The sequence below is a fragment of the Scyliorhinus torazame genome, chromosome 5 (assembly GCF_047496885.1).
Source record: "Scyliorhinus torazame isolate Kashiwa2021f chromosome 5, sScyTor2.1, whole genome shotgun sequence".
NCBI classification, from domain to species: Eukaryota; Metazoa; Chordata; class Chondrichthyes; order Carcharhiniformes; family Scyliorhinidae; genus Scyliorhinus; species Scyliorhinus torazame.
Genome location: NC_092711.1, coordinates 94,289,665 through 94,316,388, shown reverse-complemented (window position 1 = coordinate 94,316,388; position 26,724 = coordinate 94,289,665). Strand labels below are relative to the sequence as shown.

General features: G+C 45.4%; 1 protein-coding gene and 1 long non-coding RNA gene across 6 annotated transcripts; one reads left to right on the top strand and one right to left on the bottom strand.

The window, feature by feature from the left end:
• Positions 1 to 2,506: 2,506 nt before the first annotated feature.
• LOC140418979 (uncharacterized) lies at positions 2,507 to 5,629 on the top strand. 4 transcript variants are annotated; one of them, XR_011945453.1, is made up of 3 exons: positions 2,507 to 2,564; positions 4,087 to 4,211; positions 4,606 to 5,629. It is a non-coding gene; the product is annotated as an uncharacterized lncRNA (long non-coding RNA). The 4 variants fall into 4 exon arrangements; XR_011945454.1 differs by having other exon boundaries at positions 2,516 to 2,638; XR_011945456.1 differs by having other exon boundaries at positions 2,548 to 2,590.
• A 3,888-nt stretch (positions 5,630 to 9,517) lies between these two features.
• On the bottom strand, positions 9,518 to 19,181 carry LOC140418978 (uncharacterized). 2 transcript variants are annotated; one of them, XM_072502672.1, is made up of 2 exons: positions 19,122 to 19,181; positions 9,518 to 15,940 (listed from the first exon to the last, which is right to left on the bottom strand). In XM_072502672.1, exon 2 carries the CDS (start codon positions 15,607 to 15,609, stop codon positions 14,623 to 14,625), a length of 987 nt encoding a protein of 328 aa, XP_072358773.1. In that variant the 5' UTR covers positions 15,610 to 15,940; positions 19,122 to 19,181; the 3' UTR covers positions 9,518 to 14,622. The 2 variants fall into 2 exon arrangements, with proteins under 2 accessions (XP_072358773.1, XP_072358772.1); XM_072502671.1 differs by having other exon boundaries at positions 19,063 to 19,136.
• Positions 19,182 to 26,724: the final 7,543 nt, after the last annotated feature.

Here is a 26,724-nt window from a genome sequence, read left to right as displayed (position 1 = left end):
ATCAGTCACTGAGTTCCCTCTGCTCTCTGTAGCTGGGAACGGATAACCTGCTCCCTTATATTTTATATCATTCTTTCTGTGTTAATTGTTTCCTCTATTTCTCAGCTTTTATCTCTTGCCACCTCGCCTTTCTGTTTTTTTAAATCTCTCAGTTCTTCTGTCAGTCTTTCTTTCTCCTTCCATCTATATTTCACTCCTATTCCTATTTAATTGAGGTGTTCAAAATCATGAAGTGTTTGTGATAGATTGAAGAAGGAAAAAGAGCGAGAAAAACAGAAATGTTGGAAAGTCAGCAGTTCTGGCAGCATCGGTACAGAGGGAAACAGAGTTAACGTTTCGAGTCCTTGTGACTCAGAGCAGGAGAAACCGGGATTGTCCCTCTGAGATAAGGAAAGTGAAGGGGAGATTTAATAGAGGTGTTTAAAATGAGGAAAGATTTGTGATAGTGTCGATGGGGAGAAACTGTTTCCCAAGAGGGTTTGTAACCAGAGGACACAGAGATTTATGATATTTTACAACAGAACCCAAGGAGGTGTTGAGGAGAATTGTTTTTACACAGTGATGTGATGTGATCTAGAATTCACACTGACACGCTGCAGGAAGCAGATTTAACAGTAAATTTCAAAGGGAATTGGATAAATTCTTGTGGACGGTAAATTGGCAGAGTTATGGTGAATGGGATTATTTGAACAGTTCACTCATCTTTGTGACATTCTGAATTTTGCTCAAACTGATGATTTAACATTTGACCTTTTCAATCAGCGTGTCTCAAAGAGAAGATTAAAACTTTGGTTTTGATGAGCTGTCGGATACATTTCCTGTGTGACTGTAACTCGAAAACCACAAGAAGGAACTGAATATTTTCAGTACCTCTAACAGATATACCTCGAATATCAGAAATCTCTGGAGTTCCGCATGTCCTCATTGCTCTCCCCTTGGGTATAACAGCTCTCAGTCAGGTGGAGTCAGTCACACGTTTCTCTGTCATGTTTCCATTCCTATTTTATCACACACCTCCCAGTGACACTCACCACAACACAGAAACCTCAAAATATCATTGTTTCTTCACACCTTGTCCTCCTATTACAATTGGATATTTACTGGACCTTTTGTCTCCATTAATGTTAGCTTACATGCAGGCCAAATGACCTCAGAGGCACTGGAACCAGGCTGTTTATTGTACCAGACTCCAATCAGCCCAGGACCTGCAGTGGTAACATACACCAGAATTGGAATAACAGGCAGGTTATTGTCTAATAAAGGGTGCGGCATGGTGGCCGCCTAGTGCTTAGCGCTCATTCATAAATCATAGAATTTACAGTGCAGAAGGAGGCCATTCGGCCCATCGAGTCTGCACAGGCCCATGGAACGATCACGCTATCTAACCCCACACCTCCACCCTATCCCAGTAACACCATCTAAACTTTTTGGACACTAAAGGCAATTTTGCTTGGCCAATCCACCAAACCGGCACATCTTAGGAATGTGGGAGGAAACTGGAGCTGTCGGTGGAAACCCATGTGGACACGTGCAGACTCCGCACAGACATTGACCCAACACGGGAATCGAACCTGGGACCTTGGAGCTGTGAAGCAACTGTGCTAACCACTGTGCTACGATGGCACTGCTGCCTCACAGTGCCAAGGTCCCGGGTTCGATCCTGGCCCTGGGTCACTGTCCGTGTGGAGTTTGTAAATTCTCCCAGAGTCTGTGTGTGTCTCACCCCCACAACCCGAAGATGTGCAGAGTAGGTGGATTGGCCACACTAAATTTCCCTTGGAAAAAAATGAATTGGGTATACTAAATTTATTTTTTAAAAAGGTTATTGTCTAATGGGACAGAGTAACACACACTAGAAGCGGATTATATTATGTGGTCAACAAACCATGACTACTTCACTATTATTTGAAAACCAAATTTAGTTTTGGTTCTCTAGATACTTACTGTATCATCATTACATTTGATCCAATGATGTTTTCACTCACAAACTGCAGCCTGACTTGTTAGGGGAACAGACAGTGTTTGTTGCTCTCGAAGTGAGTGAATCCTTTGCTGTTTCTCCTCTGGGCCCCATCTCCACTATTATTGTTACTGAGACTCTCACTGTTATTATTGGAGAATCAAGGAGCACGGTGGCACAGTGGTTAGCACTGCTGCCTCACGGTGCTGAGGTCCCAGGTCCCATCCTGGCTCTGGGTCACTATCCATGCGGAGTTTGCACATTCTCCCTGTGTTTGCGTGGGTTTTGCCCCACAACCCAAAGATGTGCAGGGTAGGGGGATTGGCCACGTAGTCTAAAGTTATTTTTAAAAACATTATTGGACAATCAGCGAGTCAGCCTGAGCCTGTGGCGGCTGTCACCATCTGGAACTGTCACAATGCCCGGGTGATTGACAGCGGCTCCGGACCAATAGGAAGAGGAGGGGCAGGACTGGAGGCCCGACCGAGAGGGGCTAGTCCTCCAACCAATCGGAGTGAATGAGGGGCGGGACCAGCTGATATTGAAGCATGCGCAGTATTAGTAATGGCGATGGAGAGCGGCTTCTTCTGTGCATCCATAATTTGTAAGACGCGGTTAACAATATGTAGGGTGCGTGAGATCGCGGGGAAGGTCGGAAACGCCGCGTAACCACATTGTGTGGGTCATTAAACTCTGTCAAGAGTTTACCGGACTCAGATTGTACTGAGCGGAGCTGAATCCCCTCATTTTCAGCCTGGATTATCGGCCGCCATCTTTATTGAATTGAGTGTGTACCATGGCGCATGCGTGGTCCCCATCTTTGTCGGGGGCAACGTTTCTATGAGTGGGAGGAGCTTGTTACCCATTGTTCAGAATGGAGACAACTTGTCCAAACTATATGACCCTTTGAGTCCCAATGTCTGAATGATGGGGCGGTGGATTGATGGAAAGAAAGGGAAATACATCCTGCTCTTCCGATCCCAATACCTGATGGTCTCAAGATCTGTGGTTCAGTCCACCCATGGCAAAAACTCAAGACCCTGAGTAGACGTCATCCTCAAATGAGGGACTGCTGATGACGACGAGGGGCAAAGTATAAACGTGGAGAGGGCAGTACAGTGGTTAGCACTGGGACTACGGCGCTGAGGACCCGGGTTTGAATCTTGGCCCTGGGTCACTGTCCGTGTGGAGTTTGCAAATTATCTCTGTGTCTGCGTGGGTTTCACCCTCATGTGCAAGGTAGGTGGATTGACCACACTAAATTGTCCCTTAATTGGAAAAAGTGAATTGGGTACTCTAAAGTTAGTTTCAAAAAATTATTGGACAATCAGCCTGAGCCTGTGGCGGCTCTCACCATCTGGAACTGTCACAATGCCCGGGTGATTGACAGCGGCAACGGCTCCGGACCAATAGGAAGAGGAGTGGCGGGACTGGAGGACCGACCAAGCGCAGCTGGTCCTCTAACCAATCGGAGTGAATGAAGGGTGGGGCCGGGCTGTGATTAAAGCTGCGCAGTATCAGTAATTGCTCCTTAATTGGAAATAAATAAATACATAAATAAATAATTGGGTACTCTTTAAAAAAAAATTTTTTACGTGCAGCAGGGAGCATGAACTGGACTAGGGAGCAGGAGAAGGGAATGTTGGGAATTTCTATCCTAGACTGACAATCATAGAATCCCGACAGTGCATAAGGAGGCCATTCAGCCCATCAAGTCTGCACAGATCCTCTGAAAGAACACCCTACCTAAGCCACCGCCCTGTTCCCGTAACCCCACCTAACAAACATATCTTTGGACATAAGGGGCAATTTAACACGGCCAATCCACCTTTGGACTGTGGGCGGAAACTGGAGCACCCCGAAGAAATACGCAAACACAGGCAGACAGTGACCCACACAGACAGTGACCCAAAAGGCCGGAATTGAATCCAGGTTCCTGGTGCTGTGAGGTAGCAGTGTTAACCGCTGTGCCACCGTGCCGCCCCACACAACGGTGGATTTGGGAAACTCCTTTTACAGGAAGTTAGAAAGGGAGAATTTACGCACGACAAACCCAAACCACAAATTTATTTTCTGAATTCCAATTTTGGATTGACATTGATACCTTTTGTAAATTTCATTTTCAGGGTATTAGAAGAGGATTTACAGACCGGAACCTTGAGCAAACTCTTACATCACAATGTGACAGCTTCACTCGATTCATCAGGAAGTGAACATTATTGTCCTTTGAACGCAAGTGTTTGCATTTCAGGTCATTGCCATTCGCTGTTTTTACACACTCTCGCTCACACACACACATGCACTCCCTCTCTCTGTCTTTACCTCTCTCTCCCAAATGCTCTCTGTCCCACACCCACTGTCTCTCACTCTGTCCCGCACCCTCTCTCTCTCGCACCCTCTCTCTCACGCCCTCGCTCTCACTCACGCCCTCTCTCTCACTAGCGCCCTCTCTCTCACACACACTCTCCCCCTCTCCTCCCAAAGAGGTGAACCAGTTGTTTTTTATGACAACCCAGCAGTTTTCATGGTCACCTTTTCCCAGTGCCGGCCCCACAAATGTCATTCAGCTCAATTTCGCAACCTGTCTTTGTGTTTTTGTGCGTTCTCTCTCACTCCCTATTTTCTGTTTTGAATCACTTTCGCAGAGTATTAGAAGTGAAGGAACTTCAGTCAGGAAATTCAAACTAAACATCACGTCATGATCTACTCACCAAAACGTTTGTAACATAAATATCATGGGAGTTTGAAGATGGAAGGAAGATGCACCGTTCACAGAGGGGAGAAACCGTACTCATGTTCTGTGTGTGGACAAGGCTTCAGTCGATCATCTGGCCTTTCGAAACATAAATGCAGTCACACCGGGGAAAAACCATGGGAATGTGGGGATTGTGGGAACGGATTCGATTATCCGTCCAAGTTGAAAATCCATCAGCGCATTCACACTGGGGAGAGACCGTTCACTTGCTTCGAGTGCGGGAAGGGATTCATACACTCATACCACTTGCAGACACACCAACACATTCATGCTGGGGAGAGGCCATTCACCTGTTCGCAGTGTGGGAAAGGATTTGCTCATTCCTCCAATCTGCTGAGACACCAGCAAATTCACACTGGGGAGAGACCATTTAAATGTCCAGACTGCGAGAAGTGTTATAAGAGTTCTGGGGAACTGATGTCCCATCAACGTGTCCACACCGAGGAGAGGCCGTTCAGGTGCTTTCACTGTGGGACTGGGTTCAGACGATCATCTGACCTCTCTGTACATCAGCGAGTTCACACTGGAGAGAGACCATTTAAATGTCCAGACTGTGAGAAGTGTTATAAAAGTTCTGGGGAACTGATATCTCATCACCGTGTTCACACTGATGAGGGGCCGTTCAGGTGCTCTCACTGTGGAAGTGGATTCAGCCGATCATCTGACCTCACTGTACACCAGCGAGTTCACACTGGAGAGAAGCCGTTCAGCTGCTCTGAGTGTGGGAGGGGATTCACTCAGTTATCCAACCTGCTGATGCACCAGAAAGTTCACAAGTAAATTCAGTGATTGGAGCTCGCTGTTAATCACATCCTGGACTGGAACATGTTCATTGGGGTCAGTTGCTGCTGATGTTCATGAACTCTAATCCAGTCACAAGGAATTAAATTCTGAATAAAAATCAAGTCAAATCAGTTTGTGTTAAACAAAGTGTGTGGTGACTTTTTAATATCGCTAACACAAGTTAGTTCCTTTTGAAGGTCTCCTTCTCCCCGTTTCCTCCATCCTCACCTCCAACAACAACTGTGAGAAGCTTCTTTGTCACTAAGATTGAGACAATCTGATCAGCTGCCTCTGCTGCTTTCCTCCACTAACCTACCGGACCAAACTGTCTCAAGTCCATTTTTGTCCAAGTTCTGAACTTACATCTTTCTCCATGTTCTCTCCTGCCTCCTGTCGAACTCACCGTGTCCATGAGACACCCCTTCTGCTCCACTGATAATTCCAATAACCTGCTGACAACCCAACTTCTCCATGTGAGCCGATATTGTGAACAGCTCTCTATCACTGCTTGTACTGTCTCAGCGTTAAATCCACTGTCATCACGCATCCCAAAAAAACACTTGGCCCTCCCATCTTTGCAAACTACTGCTCCATCTCCAAACTCCCTTTCCTCTCCACAGTCTTTGTACTTGGTGTCCCCAAGGATCTCCCTCGGTCCCTCCTATTTCCCATCTACAAGCTGCCACTGGGTGACATCATCCAAAAGCAGCGTGTTAGTTTTCACATGTACACTGACAACACCCAGCTCTACCTCACCACCATCCCTCTCCATTCCTCCACTGTCACTAAATTATCAAACTGCTTATCCCACATCCGCTACTGGATGAGCAGAAATTTCTTCCAATTAAAAATTGGGAAGACCAAAGCCATTGTCTTCAGTCACCATTAGAAATTCCGTTCCCTAACTCCCGAGTCCATTCCTCTCCCTGGGAACTGTCTGAGGCTGTACCACACTCTGCACAATCTCCGTGTCAGATTTGACCTCAAGAGGGGTGGTACAGTGGCACAGTGGTTAGCACTGCTGCCTCATGGCGCCGAGGACTCGGGTTTGATCCCAGCCCCGGGTCACTGTCCGTGTGGAGTTTGCACATTCTCCCCGTATCTGCATGGGTCTCACCCCCACATACAAATGTGTGCAGGGGAGGTGGACTGGCCACACTAAATTGCCATAAATGAATTTTATAAAATCTTCTATTTCTACATTCTGTCCCTGTCACATTCTGGTGATCATTGTCTGTCTTGCTGCCCTGCATTACTGCCTTGTCCCTTCTCATCAACTTTCTAAATTTCCCCTCACCACAACCCTGTCTCCTCACCCACTAATATGTTTAAAGCTCTCTCTCCAGCCCTGGTTGTGTGATTCAACCGGGCACTAGTTCCAGTGTGGTTCAAGTGAAGGTCACTCCAATAGTCTAAACACTCTCTTTCGTCACTATTGGTGCCAGTATAATAATCTTTATTCTCACAAGTAGGCTTACATTAACACTGCAATGAAGTTACTGTGAAAATCCCCAAGTCGTCACACTCAGGCACCTGTTCGGGTACACAAGGAGAATTTAGAATGTCCAAATTCTCCAAAAGCACTTCTTTTGGGACTAGCGTGAGCAAAATGGAGTACCCGGAGGAAACCCACGCAGACGCAGGGAGAACATGCAGACTCCGCACAGACAATGATCTTGGCGCTGTGAAGCAACAGTCCTAACCACTGTGCTACTGTGAGTACCCTATGAATTAAACCCCATTTATCCAGGTCAATCATTGAACAAAGCGAACATCTCATTCACTCTATGCCAATTTACTCATGGCGCAGGTATTCATTTGGAACACATTTGTGCGAGCTCTTTTAACAGAATCTGGATTCTTGGACCTTTCTCCAGTTTCTCTCCCATCTTCTCTCTCCCTCCGAGTTTATATTGTCCACGAGACCCAACTTCTGTTCCCTCGACTCCATTCTCACAAATGTTGACCATCCAACCTCTCTATGTCCACAAAAGATCAGCCATGAATGGTGGAGCAGGCTCGAGGGGCCAAATGGCCTACTCCTGCTCCTAGTTCTTATGTTGATTCTGTTTCCAGTTCTCTCTCATTTGGTTCTGTCCTTCTCACTTTAATGCAACATCATCACCCATCCTAAACAGAACACTTGACCCCACCATCTTTACAAATATCCAAGACATCTCCAATCTCTCTTTCCTCTCCAAATTCCTTGGACTCCCCCAAGGATCTATCTTCAGCCCCTCCTACTTCTCATCTACATGTCTTCTCAACCTTGTCCCTTGTCTGAGGTGTGGTTAAATCACCACCAGTCAGCTCTCCCCCTCAAAGGGGAACGCAGCCTGTGCTCATCTGGGACTCTGGCGACTTTAACGTTTATCTTTCCTAAGGTTTGCTGCCCAGAACGGAACACAGTTCATGCAGTAAATGAGGAAAAGACAGCAGGAATTTCTCGAAGCTGTGATTTACATTTTTGGTTCACAGCAGTTACTTCAATCATTTCGTCATTCTCTCTAAACTACCCTGCCTGTTAATTCTATTATTTCTGATAATTCCATTACTGTAGCTATAAACATCACACATTAGAATTCAATCTGTTCCATTATTCACTTTGGTTTACGTGTATGTTGAGGTTAACAACATACAAACTCTGTCCTCCCCCCGATCCGATTAGAGTTTCCAATGAGTCGATTCTGTGGAATGGAATGTCTTATCAGCGTTTCCACTGTGACCTGTCTGCAGTGAAGGAATGTCTTATCAGCGTTTCCACGGTGACCTGTCTGCAGTGAAGCGCCTGCTTGAGTTTATAATTTAGACTAAAACTTCTCTCTCCCATAACACACATTATATCAGACATTGGATGTCAATGTATTTCAGCCATGTTGTGTTAATGTCTCCAAAACCCTAAAAGGAGTTTCAGATACACAAACTTTTAAATGTGGGAGGACAAGTTGATAAAGTGTTTAAAAAACACATGGGATCCAAGGTTTTATAATTCTAAGTGTGAAGTACAAAATGACAGAGGTCATGTAAATCTGTACAAATCATTGGTTAGGCTGCAGTTGGAATATCAGATCAGGTTTTGGGGATCTTACACCAGGAAGGATGTCAAGGCCATGGAGAGGGTGTAGAAGAGATTCACTGAGATGATCCCAGGGAAGAGAGGCTTTAGTTACCAGGAGAGATTAGAGAAACTGGGGCTCTTTTCATTCGAACAGAGACTGACTGGAGATCAGACAGGGTTCGATTCCGGCCTTGGGTGACTGTCTAGAGTTTGCACCTTCTCCCAGTGTCTGCATGGGTTCCTTCCAGGTGTTACGGTTTCCTCCCACAGTCCAAAGACGCGCAGGTTAGGTGGATTTACGGGGATAGGGTGGAGGAGTGGTCCTGAGTGGGGTGCCATTTTGGAGGGTAGGTGCAGTCTCGACGGGCTGAATGGCCTCCTTCTGCAATGTAGGGATTCTTTGGAACAGAAATAGTCTCATATGAAATATCAAGCAGACGGTATAACAATGTTCAGGACTCTCAATGTCCCTCTGGGCCTGCGGGGGTGGGGGCAGTGGGGAAACCGGTGATGGTTTCTCTGATCTCTGAATGAAATGTTATTTTTAAAGTGAAGGGTGTCTGTACTGGAAAACCTGAGTACCAAGTGCCAGCTTTAACCATTCTCCAATCAGTTACAGCACAGCTCCCTCTACATTGCCCCATGAAACACTCCCAAGGCTGATACAAAATGGTGTCAGATACAGAGTAAACCTACATCGATGCTGTCCCCATCAAACATTCCCACAATAGGTATAGCACAAGGTTAGATACAACGTAAATCCTCCTTGGCACTGTCACCATCAAATACTCCCAAAACAGGTACAGCATGGGGTTGGATACAGAACAAAACCCCTTCTACGCTGACCCCATCAAACACTCCCGGACAGATACACCACGGGGTTAGATACAGAGTAAAGCTCCAGTTGCACTCTTTACGATCTCTTATTCTATCTTCAAATAAGAATCAGAAGTTTGGTTGATTGGAGATGTCCAAAGTACAACTTTATTTGCTAATCATTCACCTTGATACACTTGCATGAAAACGGAATCAAAAATGTTGATCAAAATAATACATAATGAAATGAAATGAAAACCGCTTATTGTCACAAGTAGGCTTCAAATGAAGTTACTGTGAAAAGCCCCTAGTCACCACATTCCGGCGCCTGTTCGGGGAGGCTGGTACGGGAATTGAACCGTGCTGCTGGCCTGCCTTGGTCTGCTTTCAAAGCCAGCGATTTAGCCCTGTGCTAAACAGCCCCTGGCTAAACTGGTCAGAGCATAGCGAAAAGATGTAAACAAAAGCGTAAGAAAAGTATGAAGAAAACTACTTCAAACAAAAATCAGTAGATGGTTCATAAATTCATAAAAGCATAAATTCGGAACAAAACCTTAACCACAAAGTCATACTCTTAAAAGACATTTTTACCGATTATCCAATCCCTCATTTACTCTCATTGGTTTCTAATTATCAGCTGGGACTTCCTGATTTATTCAAATAAATGTCTGCGACTTAGAAAATGATTTATTATTCAAACATTGGGCATTACGTAAGATTTCCTAATGTCCATCAAATTAATTCAGGGTGTATGTGCACCAGCCACCTGTGCCAATCTTACGAAGATAAGGTACTTGCATTAACCTTGCTGTTGCTAAGTATTTCATACTAAATGTAATGGAATACAATGGTCTTAATTGTTACATGAAACACTGATACAAATTTTTATGTAACAATGCCTGAATTTCTGCAAATATGGCAATAGATTATTCCATGTCTGAAACAATGACTATCTTTCCACAGTCATGGCTTTTTGAATAATTCCATTCTCTAGCTATGCACTCAATCTATCCTTAAAGGTGCCAAATAAATCAATTTGATAAATGTGATGTGCTGCATTTTTGTAGATCGAATTGGGGCAAGACCTACTCAGTTAATGGTAGGGAGTTGGGGAAAGTTATAGAACAAAGAGATCTAGGAGCACAGATTCATAGCTTCTTGAAAGTGGAGTCACAAGTGGACAGGGTGGTGAAGGAGACATTCGGCATACTTGGTTTCATTGGTCAGGACATTGAATACAGGAGTTGTGATGTCTTGCTGAAGTTGTACAAGACATTAGTACAGTCACACTTGGAATACTGTGTACAGTTCTGGTCAACCTATTATACAAAGGATATTATTAAACCAGAAAGAGTGCAGAAAAGATTTACTTGGTTACTACCAGGACTTGATGGTCTGGGTTACAAGGAGAGGTTGAATAGACTGGGACTTTTTCCATGGAGCATAGGAGGCTGAGGGGTGATCTTATAGAGGGCTGTAAAATAATGAGCAGCATAGATAGGGTTGATAGTCAACATCTTTTCGCAAAGGTAGAGGAGTCTAAAACCTGAGGGTTTAGATTTAGGGTAAGAAGTGAGTTACAAATGGGTCGAGAGGGGCAATATTTTCACACATAGCGTGGTGAGTGTCCAGAACGAGCTGCTAGAGGCAACAGTAGAGGCAGGTACAATTTTGTCTCTTAAAAAGCATTCAGGCAGTTATATGGGAAAGCTGGGTATAGAGGGATAGGGGCCAAATGCGGGCAATTGGGACTGGTTTAAAAACTGGGCGGCATGGACAAGTTGGGCCGAAGGATCTGTTTTCATGCTGTAAACCTCTATGACTCTATCCAACTGCAGCACAACATCCCTACATTTACATTCCATTTCCTTTGCAATAAACAATAATATTCCATTAACCTTCCTAATCACTGGCTGTACCTGCAGACTAACTTGGGATCAGGCACCCCAATCCCTCTGTACCTCAGAGTTCTGCAATCTCCCACCATTTAAATAATATTGTTTTATTTAATACTTTTTGACAAAGTGGACAATTCACATTTTCCAAAGTTATGCTCCATCTGTCAGGTTTTTGCCACTCACTTAACCTATTTGTAGTCCTTTGCAGACTTATTAAATCCACTTCACAAATTACTTCCCTCCCGGTCTTTCAGGCATCAGAAAATGTAGCCGACAGACATTCAATCCCGTCATCCAACACATTCATACAGATTGTAAATGGGTGAGAGCCCAGCACTGATCCTGATGACATTCCACTTGTCACATCTTACCCACCCAGAAAGAATCCATTTATACCTACTGGCTCATTCCTGTTCGCTAACCAATCCTCTATCCATGCTGATATGTTGACCCCACACCATGAGCTCTTATTTTGTGTAATAACCTTTGATGTGGCATCTTGCTAAATACCTTCTGGAAATCCAGATAAAGCACATCTACAGCGTCCCCTCAAGTGAATAAATGTAATCAGGAAAAGTCCAACAAATTCAAATATTTTCCTGTTAAAAGTTAATTGATTAAACAGAACATGATTTTTAAATATTGTGACTGGCGAGGGATAATCACAGGTTAAAGAGGTGTGAATAGTGTCAAGCCAGGACAGCCTTCTTCGCAGCCTTCAACACATCATCAATGAAGACGAACATCTTGCCAAGGTCATCCGCACACCCCCACTACCTGCCTTCAAACAACTGCACAACCTCAAACAAACGATTGTTTCCCGCAAACTATCCAGCCTTCAGAACAGCGACCACGACACCACACAACCCTGCCATGGCAACCTCTGCAAGACATGCCAGATCATCGACATGTGGACCACCATTACACGTGAGAACACCACCCACCAGGTACGTGGTACATACTTGTGCAACTTGGCCAATGTTGTCCACCTCATACGCTGCAGGAAAGGATGTCCCGAAGCGTCGTACATTGGCAAGACCATGCAGACGTTGCGACAACGGATCAACAGACATCGCACGACAATCACCAGACAGGAATGTTCCCTTCCAGTCGGGGAACACTTCAGCAGTCAAGGCGGCCTTCAGGATGGGCGACAGCGCAGAATCGCTGAACAGAAACCTATAGCCAAGTTCTGCACGCTTGAGTACGGCCTCAACCAGCACCTTGGATTCAAGTTGCATTACATTTACCCCCCACCATCTGGCCTGGGCTGGCAAAATCCTACCAACTGACCTGGCTTGAGACAATTCACACCTCTTTAACCTGTGATTATCCCTCTCTCCAGTTGCACTGTCTGAACCTGTAAAGACTTAATTACCTGCAAAGACTCGCATTCAAAGTATCATCTTGCACCTGACTTTGTCTATATATGAGTTTGTGGAACCGACCTCTTCATTCATCTGATGAAGGAGCTGCACTCCGAAAGCTAATGATTCCAAACAAACCTGTTGGACTTTACCTGGTGTAAGACTTCTTACTGTGACCACCCCAGTCCAACGCCGGCATCTCCACAGCATTGGCATGAGCACTAGTGAGACAGAAAGGTGCCTGTGGCTCATAAAGCAATCAAAACTGATGGATTAGGATCTCTGTGGAGGTCAGCAACTTCTTGGAAAAAAATCTAATTCCCAATCACCAAACTAAAGGATCACACGATGGGACATCAGGTTTTATGACTTTTAATGCAACAAACAAACAAACTAGAAGCTACTTAGACAAAGGGTCATCTGGACTCAAACACTAGCTCTTTTTTCTCCCTACAGATGCTGACAGACCTGCTGAGATTTTCCAGCATTTTCTCTTTACTTTTTGAAGCTACTATAACTCGCAAACCTACACATTAAACTATAAAATAGAATTTTGCCCTTTTACACAACCGAGAATAACACGATTATAGTTACTCGGTCCTGGAATTTAATTGTCTCAGAACCTGTTCAAAGTGATGATTCATTCCCGAGGATTTACTTCCGTTCTTCGACCAAGACACTGAGAAACAAAGGGAGAATAGAATAGAATGTGAACTGGCAAAATACATACAAATGGACTGTTAAAGTTTCTATGATTATGTAAAAAGGAACCTTTTTGCTCAGACAAAGGTTTGTCCATTCCAGATAGTCAGGAGAATTTGGAATGAGGAATAGAGATCTCTACAGCCACCTCGTTCAACACTCTGGGATGTAGATCATCAGCATTTGGGGATTTATTAACTTTCAACCCCATTAATTTCTCCAGAACTACTTTTTCACCAATACTAATCTCTGCCAGTCCCTTGGTTCTCTGGTGTTTTGGGGACTATTTCTGCATCTTCCTCTGTGAAGACAGACACACATTGTTTAGTTTCTCTGCCACTTCCTCATTCCCCATTCTAAACTCTCCTGTCTCTGCCTGGAATGGACCCACATTGGTCTTTGCGAATCTTTTCCATTTCACATTCCTGTAGAAGCTTTTCCAGTCGGTTTTTATGTTTCTCAGCAGATTGCTCTCATCAGTTTCTTCATCTTCCTTTGCTGAATTCTATTGGATCTCATGGAATCTTTAATTTTTCTTGTTAGCCACGGTTACATCACTTTTCCTGATGAATGTTTGTTCCTTAAAGCAATCTATATTTGTTGTATATATGTGAATAAAAAGTTGCAAAAATCCCACAGGACTAGAGACTGCTCTCCCCTTTCACAGAGAGAGCGCTGACTGGAGGTAATTTAATCCGAGGGTCAGCACACCTCAGGCGAGGGACCTGGTTGACAAGGCGGGGCTCTTCATGAATAAACTCAGCCTGTACGGGAGTTGAATCCTCACTGTTGGCCTTGCTCTGCATCACGAACCAGTCGTCCAGTCAACTGAGCTAATCAACCCCCTGATAAATATGTCATAATTCCTTAAATATTAGGTATTCCCTGTACCAATCAGATTCCCAGTCCACCTCAGACAACTTGCTCCTCAAACCCAGATAAGTTAAACAAAAGAACCATGTAACCACCAGGGCCCGTCTACATGGCAATGTGGCATGCTTTGGGGGTACCAAACAGAAATGGAAACTAAATATCTTCAAACTTCCAAACACCTTTTCTCTCTGTGATTCTTGTGCAATTTGAAGCCAGGTATTAGCAACAAGGCTCAAAGAGCATCAGCCCACTGGAGGCAAAGTGGTGAGACCGGCCAGTGCAGCAGAAAGAAACCCTCCAACCATCCCCACTGACCACCTGTCAGAATGAACAAAATGCAGTCCTGGATGTAGAGCGGAAACAATAACAGCAGAATCCAACCCCTGTAATCAATTGTGAAATTGTTGGTGTCACAGCAGATGCGATGAAACGTGCAGTCCCATCTCACATTGAGAGGTGACTGGCCTCTCCCCAGTGTGAACTCGCTGGTGTCTCCGCAGGTTGGGTAACTGAGTAAATCCTCTCCCACACTGAGAGCAGATGAATGGCCTCTCCCCAGTGTGAACTCGCTGGTGTCTCCACAGGTGGGATAACTGAGTGAATCCCTTCCCACACTGAGAGCAGGTGAATGGCCTTTCCCCAGTGTGAACTCGCTGGTGTCTCCGCAGGGTGGATGAATCAATGAATTCCTTTCCACACTGAGAGCAGGTGAACGGCCTCTCCCCAGTATGAACTCGCTGGTGTCTCTGCAGGTCGGAGACTTCAGTAAACCCTTTCCCACACTGAGAGCAGATGACTGGCCTCTCTCCAGTGTGAACACGCTGGTGTTTCTGCAGGTTGGATACCTCAGTAAATCCCTTCCCACAGAGAGAGCAGATGAATGGCCTCTCCCCAGTGTGAAATCGCTGGTGTCTCCGCAGGGTGGATAACTGAGTGAATCCTTTCCCACACTGAGAGCAGGTGAATGGCCTCTCCCCAGTGTGAACTCGCTGGTGTATCTGCAGGTCAGATACTTCACTAAATCCTTTCCCACACTGACAACAGGTGAACGGCCTCTCCCCAGTGTGAACTCGCTGGTGTTTCTGCAGGTCGGGTACTTCAGTAAATCCTTTCCCACACTGGGAGCAGGTGAATGGCCTCTCCCCAGTGTGAACTCGCTGGTGTCTCAATAGGTGGAACGAATCACAGAATCCTTTCCCACATTGGGAGCAGGTGAACGGCCTCTCCCCAGTATGAACTCGTTGGTGATTCTGCAGGTTGGATAATTGAGTAAATCCTTTCCCACACTGAGAGCAGGTGAATGGTCTCTCCCCAGTGTGACTGCGGCGATGAATCTCCAGCACAGATGGGGCTCTGAATCCCTTCCCACAGTCCCCACATTTCCACCGTTTCTCCATGTTTTGGGTCTCTTCGTGTCTCTCCAAATTGGGCAATCACAGATACAACACGGGTACGGTTTCTCCTCACTGTGTATGCTGTTCTTTTTTTTTCAGGCTATGTAACTGGTTAAAGCTCTTTCCACAGTCAGCTCACTAGAACACTCTCGATCGGTTGTGTGGGTCTCGGTGCTTTTCCAGTCACACTGATGTTTGATATAATTAGAAGCTGACACTTCAAGCAATCATTTCTTCTTCTAGATTCAAAGGCGGATGATATTCAGGTTCCAAGGAATCGTGTGACTCTGTCAGATCGCGATGTAACGTTTGTAATTTCTCCTCATCTAATATCCTGTGAAAACAATTTACAAAAGTTATCATTGTTCGTACAGGATAGAAACTCAGAACAGACAATTCTAGTTCCTCTGGAACATTATTTCCTGTCTCGTTCTCCAAAAGCTATAAATCTCCATCCCACACAATCTCCCTCCATTCTCACTCTGCTGTATCTGATATTCACACTCCCAAATCTCCTGAAGGTGCTGATTCATGTTGATTGACAGATCCCAGCTCAGCTCACTGCTTCCTGACCAAGACACAGAGGTTAGAATAGGAGCAAGAGTAGGCCATTCGGCCCACCGAGTCTGCTCAACCATTCAATGATATACTTGGCCAATCTACCTCAGAACTGATTTCCCACACTATCCCCCATATCCCTTGACATCTTCAATATTTAGACACCTGTCAATCTGTGCCTTGAACATACTTGATTATTGAATCTCCAGAATCCTCTGGGGGAGAGAATTCCAAAGTTTCACCACGTCCTGGAGTGAAGAAATCCCTCCTCATCTCAGCTTTCTCTCCATTTACCGCCAGTTCCCCAGAATGCTCCACACCCTCAATCAGAAATCTGTCTGTGGGGAGGCATGGGGGGGGGGGGGGGGGGGGCGGCAGCATGTGATACGGCTACGGAGTAGCTGCCTTTCCGCAGGTTCTGGTGCCACTCACCTGTAATCTGACACTTATCCTGATTGCCCGGCACTCATCTATCTAATCCTTGAATTAATGTTTGTTATCATGTCCTTGGAAGAATCAGAGTTGGGTCAGGTATGATTCTGCCGAAAAAAGTCAGGAAATCCATTGGTAAAACAGCGCAGGTGGATTCAGCAGGAATGGAGCCGCCTTTTCAACATGGCAGCCTGACCCTCAGGAGGTCCCTCTACCCCGCGCTCACCGGGTGGTGGCGAAAATGATGACTGCCGACATTATCCGTGTTATTCATCAGAGGCGGAGTGTGCTGACTCAATATCGGTGTCCTCATGAGGCCCAGCTGCAAAACGCCATGAAGAGGCTCAATGATCCGGAGGAGAGAATCCTGAACGTTCAGCAAGATGTCTCCTCGACAGACGCAAGAATTCAACCTTTGAAAACCAGCCGAGTGGCGTGGCGGAGGTCCTGGAGGACTTGGAGAACCGAGGGTCGGAGAAAGAACATCCGAGTCGTTGGCCTGTCAGATGGTCATCATAGAATTTACATTGCAGAAGGAGGCCACTCAGCCCATCGAGTCTGCACCTTGGAAACAGCACCCCAGCCAAGCCCATACATCCACCCCATCCCCGTAACCCAGTAACCCCACCTAACCTTTTAGTTGGACACTGAGGGAAATTTATTGTGGTCAATCCACTGAACCTGCACGTCGTTGGACTGTGGGAGGAAACAGGAGCACCCGGAGGAAACCCACGCAGACATGGGGAGAACGTGCAGACTCCGCATAGACAATGACCCAAGCCAGGAATTGCACCTGGAACCCTGGAGCTGTGAAGCACCTGTGCTAACCACTGTGCTACCGTGCTGCCCATAAATTATGTTATTTTCTGTCCATTCAGTGTGGAGGGTAAGGCTCCCGTTAGGTTCTTCGAGGACCGACTGCCACGTTTTCTCAAGCTGGATGTGAAGCCTGGGCATTTCAAATTAGAAAGGGTGCATCGGTCTTTGAGGCCAAGGGATAGTTTTCATCCCAGGCCTGTAATCATTCGCTTCCACAACTTGAGAGAATGTCCTGGAGAGGGAACGGTGAGGTGGCACCTGGCTCCAGGAGGGAGTGAGGATTTACTTCTTCCAGGAATTTTCGGCAGCAACAGAAAGAAAGCGTTGAGGCCTCAACGAAGTTCAACGGCAACTCAAGGCTGTGGGGAGTGAATTACGTTATGATTTATCCTGAGACCCGAAAAATGGTATCCAACAACTTTGTCAAGTCTTTCAATAATCCAACTATTGCCTTGACCTTCATTAAAACCACAAAGGGCAAGGATCTGGAGAGATGGTTTGTAGCTCGGACAAACTCAGGTTCTAATCCAGATTCTTTCCCTGTCATGGTGTTGTCTGAATTTCAGAATCACAGAAATACACATAGGGACAGGAGTAGGCCATTCAGCCCCTCGAGTCTGTACTGCTATTTAATGAGATCATTGCTGATCTGTGACCAAACTCCATGTCCCTTAATATCTTTGCTTAACAAAACTCTACCTCAAATTTAAACTTAACAACTGATCCAACTTCACCTGCTGTTTGTGGGATAGATTTCAAAACCTCTCCCACCCTATGTGTGAAGAAGTTCTTCCTACCATCTGTACTGAGCTGTCTAGTCCTAATTTTTAGACAATGATCCCTAGTTTTAGAATCTCCAATCAGTGGAAATAGTTTATCTTCATCTGCCCTGTCTTTCCCTGTTAGTATCTTAAATATCTGATCACACCTTAAATGTCTAAACTCTAGCAAAAACAGGCCTAATTTGTGGTTAAAACTTTGGGTCAGAACCGCTGCTTTCTCTCCCTCGCCTCCCACAGCATCCTGGGACACAATTCATCCAGACCTAGTTATCTAATAATCTTCTGGGTGGCACGGTAGCACAGTGGTTAGCACTGCTAATACTAGCAGTAGCTCACAGCACCAGGGACCTGGGTTCGATTCCAGGCTTGGATCACTGTCTGTGCGGAGTCTGCATTTTTCCCCATGTCTGCGTGGGTTTCCTCCGGGTGCTCCGGTTTCCTCCCACAAGCCCTGAAAGATGAGGTTCTTCGGTGAATTGGACATTCTGAATTCTCCAGCCGTGTACCAGAGCAGGCGCTGGAATGTGGCGACTGGGTTTTTTTTTAGAGTAACCTCATTGCAGTGTTAATGTAAGCCTCCTTGTGTCACTAATAATAAAGATTATAATGTAAGCCTACTTGTGACAATAATAAAGATTCTGAATGGGCCAAAGGGCCTCTTTCCGTGCTGTAAAACTCTATGATTCTAAAGATAGAGGTGGGAGAGGGAGGGAAGGATTGAATTGATAGAGAAACTGCCAAAGCCTCAACATTCACCAGCTCCAAGGACACACCTTAGCTCCCTTTCCAATCTGAAAGCAGCCGGAGCTGGATTTACATTCCCCTTAATTGATCATTGCTGGGTGATAATCCTGTACTTCCTCACCTCACACCACTGTGACAGCACCTTCACTACACAGACTGCAGCAACTGACCAAACATCACCTTCCCAATTATTCCTGAAGGCACCGCCTTCCCAACCTGGCCCCTTGCCTGAGGTGTGGTGATCCTCAGGTCACATAACCGCCGGTCAGCTCTCTCCCGGGACCAGGCCCTGGTTAGCAGCCGCCATCTTGGGGAAGCAGAGCGCATGCGCTGGCGTCTTGGTGACGCAACAGTTGGTGGGCGGAACCTGAAGGTTTCTGATCCCATCCGGGTCCTAGTGCCCATTGTAGTTGGCCACAGTTTAATGTCCATAATAACCTGTTAAGTTGCAGCCATCTTGGCAGAGTTTGTGGATCTTACAGTCTATAATATCTAGTATCCTTGTGCCGAGCGTGACATCTTGAATCTACTCTTGGGTCTGGTTAAAACAGTGCATTGTCGCTGGGTGGGATTGGCGGCATGGTAGCACAGTGTATAGCACTGTTGCTTCACAGCTCCAGGGTCCCAGGTTCGATTCCCAGCTTGGGTCACTGTCTGTGGAGTCTGCACGTTCTCCCCGTGTCTGCGTGGGTTTTCCTCTGGGTGCTCCGGTTTCCTCTCACCAGTCCTGAAATGTGCTGTTAGGTAATATGGACATTCTGAATTCTCCCTCTGTGTACCCAAACAGGCACCGGAATGTAGCGTCTAGGGGGTTTTCACAGTAACTGGCACTGTTTTTAAAAAAAATTTTAAATATTTTTTTTATTCTCCTCCTTTTTCGCATTTTCTCCCAAACTTACACCCACCAACAATAAACAATAATCAGTAACAAATTTGTCAATCCCCATATCAATAACAACGATCCCATCCTCCCACCAAACCCCAAACATTAGCCCGCATGTTCACACAAACAAATGACAAAAAGGAATTAGGGATCACCCATAGTCGCCATTAACACACACACACACCCTCCCCCCAACCCTCCCACCCACCCGCCCCAACTAATGTTCTATGTTATCTGCTTCTTGAAAGTGCATAATGAATAATGCCCATGAATTGTAGAACCCCTCCATCCTTCCCCTCGCTTCAAACTTAACCTTCTCAAGAGTCAAGAATTCCAACAGGTCCCCCCGTCACGCCAGGGCACAGGGTGGAGCGGTTGCTCTCCAACCTATCAGGATCCACCTTTGGGCGATCAACGAGGTGAAGGGTACAACATCTGCCTCTGCACGCGTTTTCAACCCTGGGTGGTCCGACACCCCGAATAGGGGCCAATTTCACGTGCACCACTTTAGAAATTATCCTAAAAACATCCTTCCAATAATCCTCTAGCTTTGGACAGCACCAAAACATATGAACATGATTAGCAACCCCACCCGCCCGCAACGTTCACACACATCTTCTACTCCTTCAAAGAATCGGCTCATCCTCGCCCTCGTGAGGTCTGCTCTGCATACCACCTTCAGCTGTACCAGCCCCAAACTTGCGCATGAGGTGGAGGCATTCACTCTCCGGGACACCTCACATCAGAACCCCTCCTTCATATCCTCCCCCAACTCTTCCTCCCACTTTGCTTTGATCCCTTCCAGTGGTGCCTTCTCCTCTTCCAAAATAGCTCTGTAAACTGCCGACACTACCCCCTTCTCCAGTCCCCCTGTCATCGGCACCTCCTCCAGCAATGTGAAGACCTGCTCCACCGGGAAGCTCTGTATCTCCTTTCTGGCAAAATCCTGAACCTGCATGTATCTAAACATTTCCCCTTGCTCCAGCCCATACTTCGCTTCCAGCTCCTTCAAACTTGCAAACCGACCCCTAAGAAACAAATCTTTTGGTGTCTTAATCACCTTCTCCTCCCATTTCCGAAAATTGCCATCCCACTTCCCTTGCTCAAATCTGTCGTTTCCCTGAATCGGCATTTCCCTTGACTCTGCCCCCAACCCGAAGTGTTGGCGAAACTGCCTCCAAATTCTCAATGAAACTATTATTACGGGACTCCCTGAGTATTTCCCCGGGGCCATCGGGAGCAGCGCTGATGCTAGTGCTTTCAATCCCGACCCGCTGCACAAACTGTCCTTCATTCGTCCGTTCTGACCCACTGGGAATCAACCCCACTGACCCAGCTCCGCTCCTTCTCCACATTCGCCGCCCAGTAGTAATACATCAGGTTCGGAAGACCCAAACTCCCTGCCTGCCTTCCCCTCTGTAGCACCACCTTTCTAACTCTGGCCACCTTCCCTCCCCATATGAACAAAATAATCCTTGCCTCAATCTCTTTGTAAAAAGCTTTTGGCAGGAAAATCGGCAGGCATTGAAAAATAAACAGAAATCCCACAAGGGAAAACAACCTCCTAAGAAGCTCCTTGAGAATCTTTCATGTCTCGATTCAGCTGCCTTCATTCCTCTAAACTCCAATAAGTACAACCCAGCCTACTTAACCTCTCCCCATAAGAAAATCCCTCCATACTCGGGATCAACCTCGTTATCCTTCTCTGGACTGCCTTCAAAACCAATTGTCTTCCGTAGATAAGGGCACCAAAACTATTCAAAGTATACCAGGTGCAGTCTAACTAATGCCTTGTATCGTTTTAGCCAGACTTCCCCATGTTTATATTCTATTCCCTTTGAAATAAATGTCAACATTCAATTTGTCTCCATATTACCTGCAGAACTTGCTTTGTGTGGTTTCTGCACGAGGACCCCCAATTACCCCGTTACTTCAGCTTTCTCCAGTCTTTCTCCATCTAAATAATTTTCCGTTATGTTCTTCCGCCTATCAAAGTGTCTAACCTCACATTTTCCTACATTATGTTTCATCTGCCAAGTTTTTACTCAGTAAGCTACGCTGTCTCCGTCCCTCTGTGGATATTCTGTCATCCACTTGCCTTTCTATTTTTGTATCTGCAGCCATGGCAATAGTACATTCACTTATTAAACACAGTTTTGAAATTCATGTATATCACATCTACTGGTCCCCCTCTCTCTCGCCTTCTCGTTATCACCTCAAAGAATTGCAATAAATTTGTCAGGCATGATTTACCCTTCACAAAGCCGGGCAGAACCAGCTTGATTATACTCTGTATGCTTAAATGCTCAGCTATTAAGGTCACTGGCCTATAGTTACCTGTTTTTGATTCCCTCCCTTTTCAATAAGGGTGATACATTGGCAGTTTTCCAATCCTCTTGGGGTAAGGTGGGAGGAGCCTGGCGTGGAGCTTATAAACCAGCACAGAACAGGCGGGCCGAATGGCCTGTTTCCCTGCTGTTCACTTTCTGAAACTTTCGAATCCAACATCCATAAATTCTCAGGGAAAAGGCTTGTGTCCACCTCAGCTCCGAGCTCGGAAACCGGACAGATCCCAAAGTGGAAAATGGAAACCTTTAAAATCCAACAAAAAACACATTTCTTTCACATCTAACCCGCAGTTCCATTGTCTCCGGAATTCCCCATTTTATTGACATTTATTGTACATTTTCTGCAGATCCCAATCCGCGGGAACCGTCCGTCTCTGTCCTCCTGCCCTCGGCTGAAGACGTCTCCGCTCAGAGATTCGTCTCCCTCAGCTGCTTAGTGAGAGGTTTCTCCCCCCGAGAGATCTTCGTCAAGTGGACCGTCAATGACAAGCCGGTGAATCCCGGGAACTACAAGAACACCGAGGTGATGGCGGAGAACGGCAATAGCTCCTTCTTCATGTACAGCCTGTTATCCATTGCAGCGGAGGAGTGGGCCAGCGGCGCTTCTTACTCCTGTGTGGTGGGACATGAAGCCATCCCCTTGAAGATCATCAACAGAACGGTTGATAAATCCAGCGGTAAACCCAGTTTTGTGAACATTTCCCTCGCTCTGATGGACACCGTTAATTCATGTCAATGAGAATCTAACTATTGTATTTCGAACTAAAATAACCTTATAAAGGTTTTTTCCTCCAATTGTGATTTAAATGCACAGCCGCTTAATTAATGGAGCATCCACTTTGCTGATATTAGATCTGTTCAATGAGACCCGGATTTCTACAGGTCTCGGCCCCAAGTCTCATACAACCAGTGCTCCCAGCTCAGATACACCCTGGGTCAGAGACAGAATGAAACTCATTCATTCCAGGATTCAGCAAAATATCTTCATTGACTTTCCTCCCGCTGGGGAGAAATCGGATACTTACCCATTTCAGACAAACAAACACATCACATTTAGATCTCGGTGTTCCTGCTTCTCCCATTGCCCATCCCTTTAAAATTAATGTCAGCTTTAAGTTGCTGCATCACACCCACTGGGAACTGAATTGAGGGTCACACAGAAACATGGACCAATAATCCCCATCAAAGAGAGGGGAAAGGGAAATTGTTAATCCACTGAACCCCCACTTCACCAGCAAAGAGAGGGGGAGGGGCTTTATTAATCCGCTGTCTCCCCACTTCGCCAACAAAGAGGGGGGAGGGGCATTACTCAATCCACTGCACCCCCACTTCCCCAACAGAGAGGGGGAGAGGCATTAGTTACTCCACTGTCTCCCCACTTCCCCAACAGAGTGAGGGGGAGGGGCGTTAGGTAATCCACTGTACACCCGCTTCCAACAATGAGTGGAGAGGCATTATTTAATCCACTGTACCCACGCTTCCCCAACAAAGAGAGCAAAGGGGCAATACTGACCCATTTTACCTCCACTTTCCCGACCAAAAGAGGAGGAAGGTGATGAGTGAACTCTCTGTCTCTCCACCTCCAGCAGGGAGAACCCAAAGGCAATTTGCTGAGCTGACCAGAGAGAGGGAGATTATTAACTCAATATCTTCCCAGTCTCCAAGCAGGGAGTTTGGAAGTAAACGGTTCTCTAGACTAAGAACTCAGTTACTGACATTACAAGACGGCCCTGAGCTTACTGGCTGAAGGGTTTAAAAGACCATCATGATAAAGATGTCTGAAAGTATCTATTTGTGCAACATAATTGTTTTAGCACTCTTGTTCGTCTTATCAGTATGCTAAAACCAATTCCCCAAAATCCAAATCCAGACGAGTGATTGAATTTTCCCTGGGTTTTCACTGTTCTCTCCTGAGGCACATCCTTGTATTTTTGCATTCGGTCACCTGATGTCAGCTTGCATCTCACAGAAAACACATTTATAAGCAGAAAGTTCAACATATTCTACATCGGTACCAATAATACCCACAACTGGCAACGCTACAGGCAGCTGATACAAATACACAGACAGATAAAGACACAAACACTACACATACATGCACACAGATCCACACACGCTCACACGTAGACACAAACACACACACAGACACACACATAGAAACACATGCATGAACATACACCCAGGCATAATGAACCACACATATTTTGACACAAAAACACACGCAAACATGCGCAAAAATTCACAAACATGCACATAAACACAAGAAAGCACATGGTATACACACACAGACACACGTGCACATACACACACAAATCCACACACACAAGCGGCTACACAAATGTACACAGACATATACAACCACATGACCACGCAGATACACAAACATATAAAACCAGACAAGCAAGCTGACAGAAGAATATGAAACACAAATGTAACCAATAACATGTACATTAGCACAATTTCACGATGACAGAAATAATTCCATTCAAACAGAGACAATAATCCACATTAACACACTAATGGGCACACGTGGACACATATTAGCAGATTCGTACACACATTAACACGAACACACATGAATACACATGAGGTCATCAATACACATCAATAGATAGTTAGAAACAACCGTCAACGCATAAATCGAACTGCTGCCTCACAGCTCCATAAACCCGGGTTCAATTCCAACATTGGGTGATTGTCGGTGTGGAGTTTCCACGTTCTCCCGGGTCTGTTCCTGTTTCCACCGCGTGCTCCAGTTTCCCCCCACAGTCCAAAGATGTGCAGGTTAGGTGGATTGGCCATGCTATATTACCCCTTAGTGCCCACAACGTGAGGTGGGGTTACGAGGTTCTGGCGACAGGGCAGGGGCATGCGTCCAGGTAGAGTGCTCTTTCGGAGGGTCGGTGCAGACTCAATGGGCCGAATGGCCTCGTTCGGAACAGTAGGGATTTTACGATAATGATTCTATGATAAAATACACACATCAACAAACACACACAAACGCACTTATCCAGACACAAACATTAAGACACTGACAGACATGTTGAACATATAAAGACACATTAACACTTTTATTACTGGGCAGTGAAGTATAAACTTAGATTAACACAGGCATTAATATATAAACATAGATTTCAACACACAAACACACACAATAAACACTCATATATACACATTAACAGAAGATAAACAAAGTTCACATACAGGCGCTGACACACAAATACACAGATCAATACTAACTGACACATGAACACACAATGACACTTATAAAGACATCGGGACACACAAAAGAAGAGTAAAGCAAAACAAGAATTTCGCATCTACACAGCCACAAAAGATAAAGAACAAACACAAATGTCAGGCAATGGCGGCACGGTGGCATAGTGGTTAGCACTGCTGCCTCACGCCACCATGGACCTGGGGTTGATCCCGCTCCTGGGTCTGTGTCCCTGTGGAGGTTCCCCGTGACCCGTGGGTCTCACCCCGACAACCCAAAGATGTGCAGGGTAGGCGGATTGGCCACGCTAACTTGCCCCTTAATTGGAAGAAAAAAGTTACAGAGCTCGATTTCTGAGTGGCATGAACTCAACAGTAGATATGCAATGGAAATATATTAAAGAATGAATTAGCAGCGGGAGAAAATGAAGCGAGAATATTAAAAATATATCCTGGATTAATAAACAATCTGATTATAGTTATTTGCTCTATCCCCGTAGATACCACAGAACACACCTGGACTGAAGATTATGAGGATGATAATGGGAACATCTGGACAACCGCTTCCACATTCAATCCACTCACACTTCAAACTGACAAAAGTCGCTTAAAAAATCTCTAAATGTTTGATTGATTAAAAACTCTAACATCAATGTCCCCGATCATAAACATCTGCTTCATCATTTTCTCTCTCTTTTACAGATCAAGTGATCGGTTGACTTTCGAACGCTGTAGATTTTTCTCGGCTGTTTATTATGATCTGTGTGTGACACAAATACAATATCTCCTCTTGGTGACTCACAGTAAAATCCTCTCAGTTTATTATTCTGCATCTGTAACTGAGACAATCATGGACAGTATTTCTGTTTTTCAGTTTGAAATGTACGAGATAATTTTGGCTGTAATGTAATTGTAGCTAATAATTTCTCTCAATGTTATGTCTAAATAAGTAACTTATCTCGTTCCTTATTTACAACAGTTGCCTTCCCTTTATGTTGAGCTCCTGTTCTCTCTTTCTTGTGTCTGTTACAGTTGTACATACATTTGGCAGCTCAGAGGGCATGTGTTCTGTTCTCACTGTGACCCTCAATCATTATGTTCCCTTTTGTTAATTCAAAATAAGCTTTTCTGTAATATTTTCTCTGAAATTGTAATAAATATTGAATGAAAAATGAAGAAAATAAGACTTTGCTGAACTCCTTTCTCTAAGGTCCTTCGGCAGCGCTCCATTCCCCGATTACACAGTTTTCTCCCCTTTCCCAGACAGATATTTCTCACTAGTCCTGTCTGGGATGTTTCTGAACTCAAGGCCCCAGTGAAAGCGCCACTGCGCCAC